Source organism: Limulus polyphemus, unplaced genomic scaffold (assembly GCF_000517525.1).
Source record: "Limulus polyphemus unplaced genomic scaffold, Limulus_polyphemus-2.1.2 Scaffold579, whole genome shotgun sequence".
In the NCBI taxonomy this organism is placed as follows: domain Eukaryota; kingdom Metazoa; phylum Arthropoda; class Merostomata; order Xiphosura; family Limulidae; genus Limulus; species Limulus polyphemus.
In genome coordinates this window covers 471,938-472,895 of record NW_013666189.1, presented here as the reverse complement: position 1 = coordinate 472,895, position 958 = coordinate 471,938, and the positions used below count along the sequence as shown (strand labels likewise).

The 958-nt window shown below is 34.4% G+C and overlaps 1 protein-coding gene across 1 annotated transcript in view; it reads right to left on the bottom strand.

The window, feature by feature from the left end:
- Positions 1–958, bottom strand: part of LOC106459232 (catenin delta-2-like) — a 60,510-nt gene that overhangs the window by 44,996 nt on the left and 14,556 nt on the right. Inside the window, 1 exon segment of the mRNA XM_022385682.1 lies at positions 440–448. Coding sequence (XP_022241390.1) covers positions 440–448 — 9 coding nt within the window.

The following is a 958-nucleotide window of genomic DNA, read 5'->3' as shown; positions in this document are numbered from 1 at the left end:
CAAAATATAAAGGAATGTTGCGTCATCGAGGTCACGTGACTGGTGTGTCGCCCTCTTGTTTCTAGAACTATCCCGTATCTTGGCGAATGGTCTAGTATTTACTAGTAGGGTAAGCTGGTATATATAAGAGGGGAAAACGTGACGCGGTAAGGTATTGTGTGTGTAGACAGTGAGTAATTGAACTGCAGTCACAGGGTATTGTTGAAGTTAACGTTCGTTCGTTATAGTGTTTGTTTTAACGCGAATATTGAAATAAGTGTATCGTAAAGTTATATTCGGGAAGAATAAACCAGTTTTATTAAGTAAAGACTTGTGTCGCTTAAGTTTCGTCGGAACAAAGTTACGGAAAATCAATTAACAAACGGAGACGTAACAGTATCATAAGGGATGATGTATATGCTTTACTTTTTTCCATATGAAAATGTGGATCTTTTGGAAAAGTTTTCTGGTACTCTTACCTTAGTTGTTGTAAAAAAGATAAAGGTAAAATTATATTAATAGTGTTATGAGTAGTTAATTAATTAGATTTGATGGTCACTATATTTTACCATGATAGACAATAATACCTACCAACACCATAGGGACTGTAATATTGGGATCCTTCTACTGGATATTCTGGTGGACGAGGAGAAGTTTGATGTTCACTGCTGTATGGTGAACAGTCCACAGATGGTGATTCTGTACTCAGACGTCTAACAGGATGGCTACCAATCACTTTGTTCCCAGAAATAGCTTTTACCTACAAAAATCAATGAATGAAAAAAATCCAATTACTTCATTCAAATCACACACACAGTCATCTAAATACAATTTCAGCTATGGTACATCCATAGATAAAGTTTCTGTATAATATCATTAAAATATTTATAAATATTGAAAAGAAAATAATGCAATTCTAAAAGCAAGCCTGTAACTAGGCTTCTGAGACTTATAAGTAGGTTTTTGTTTTGGAATTTCG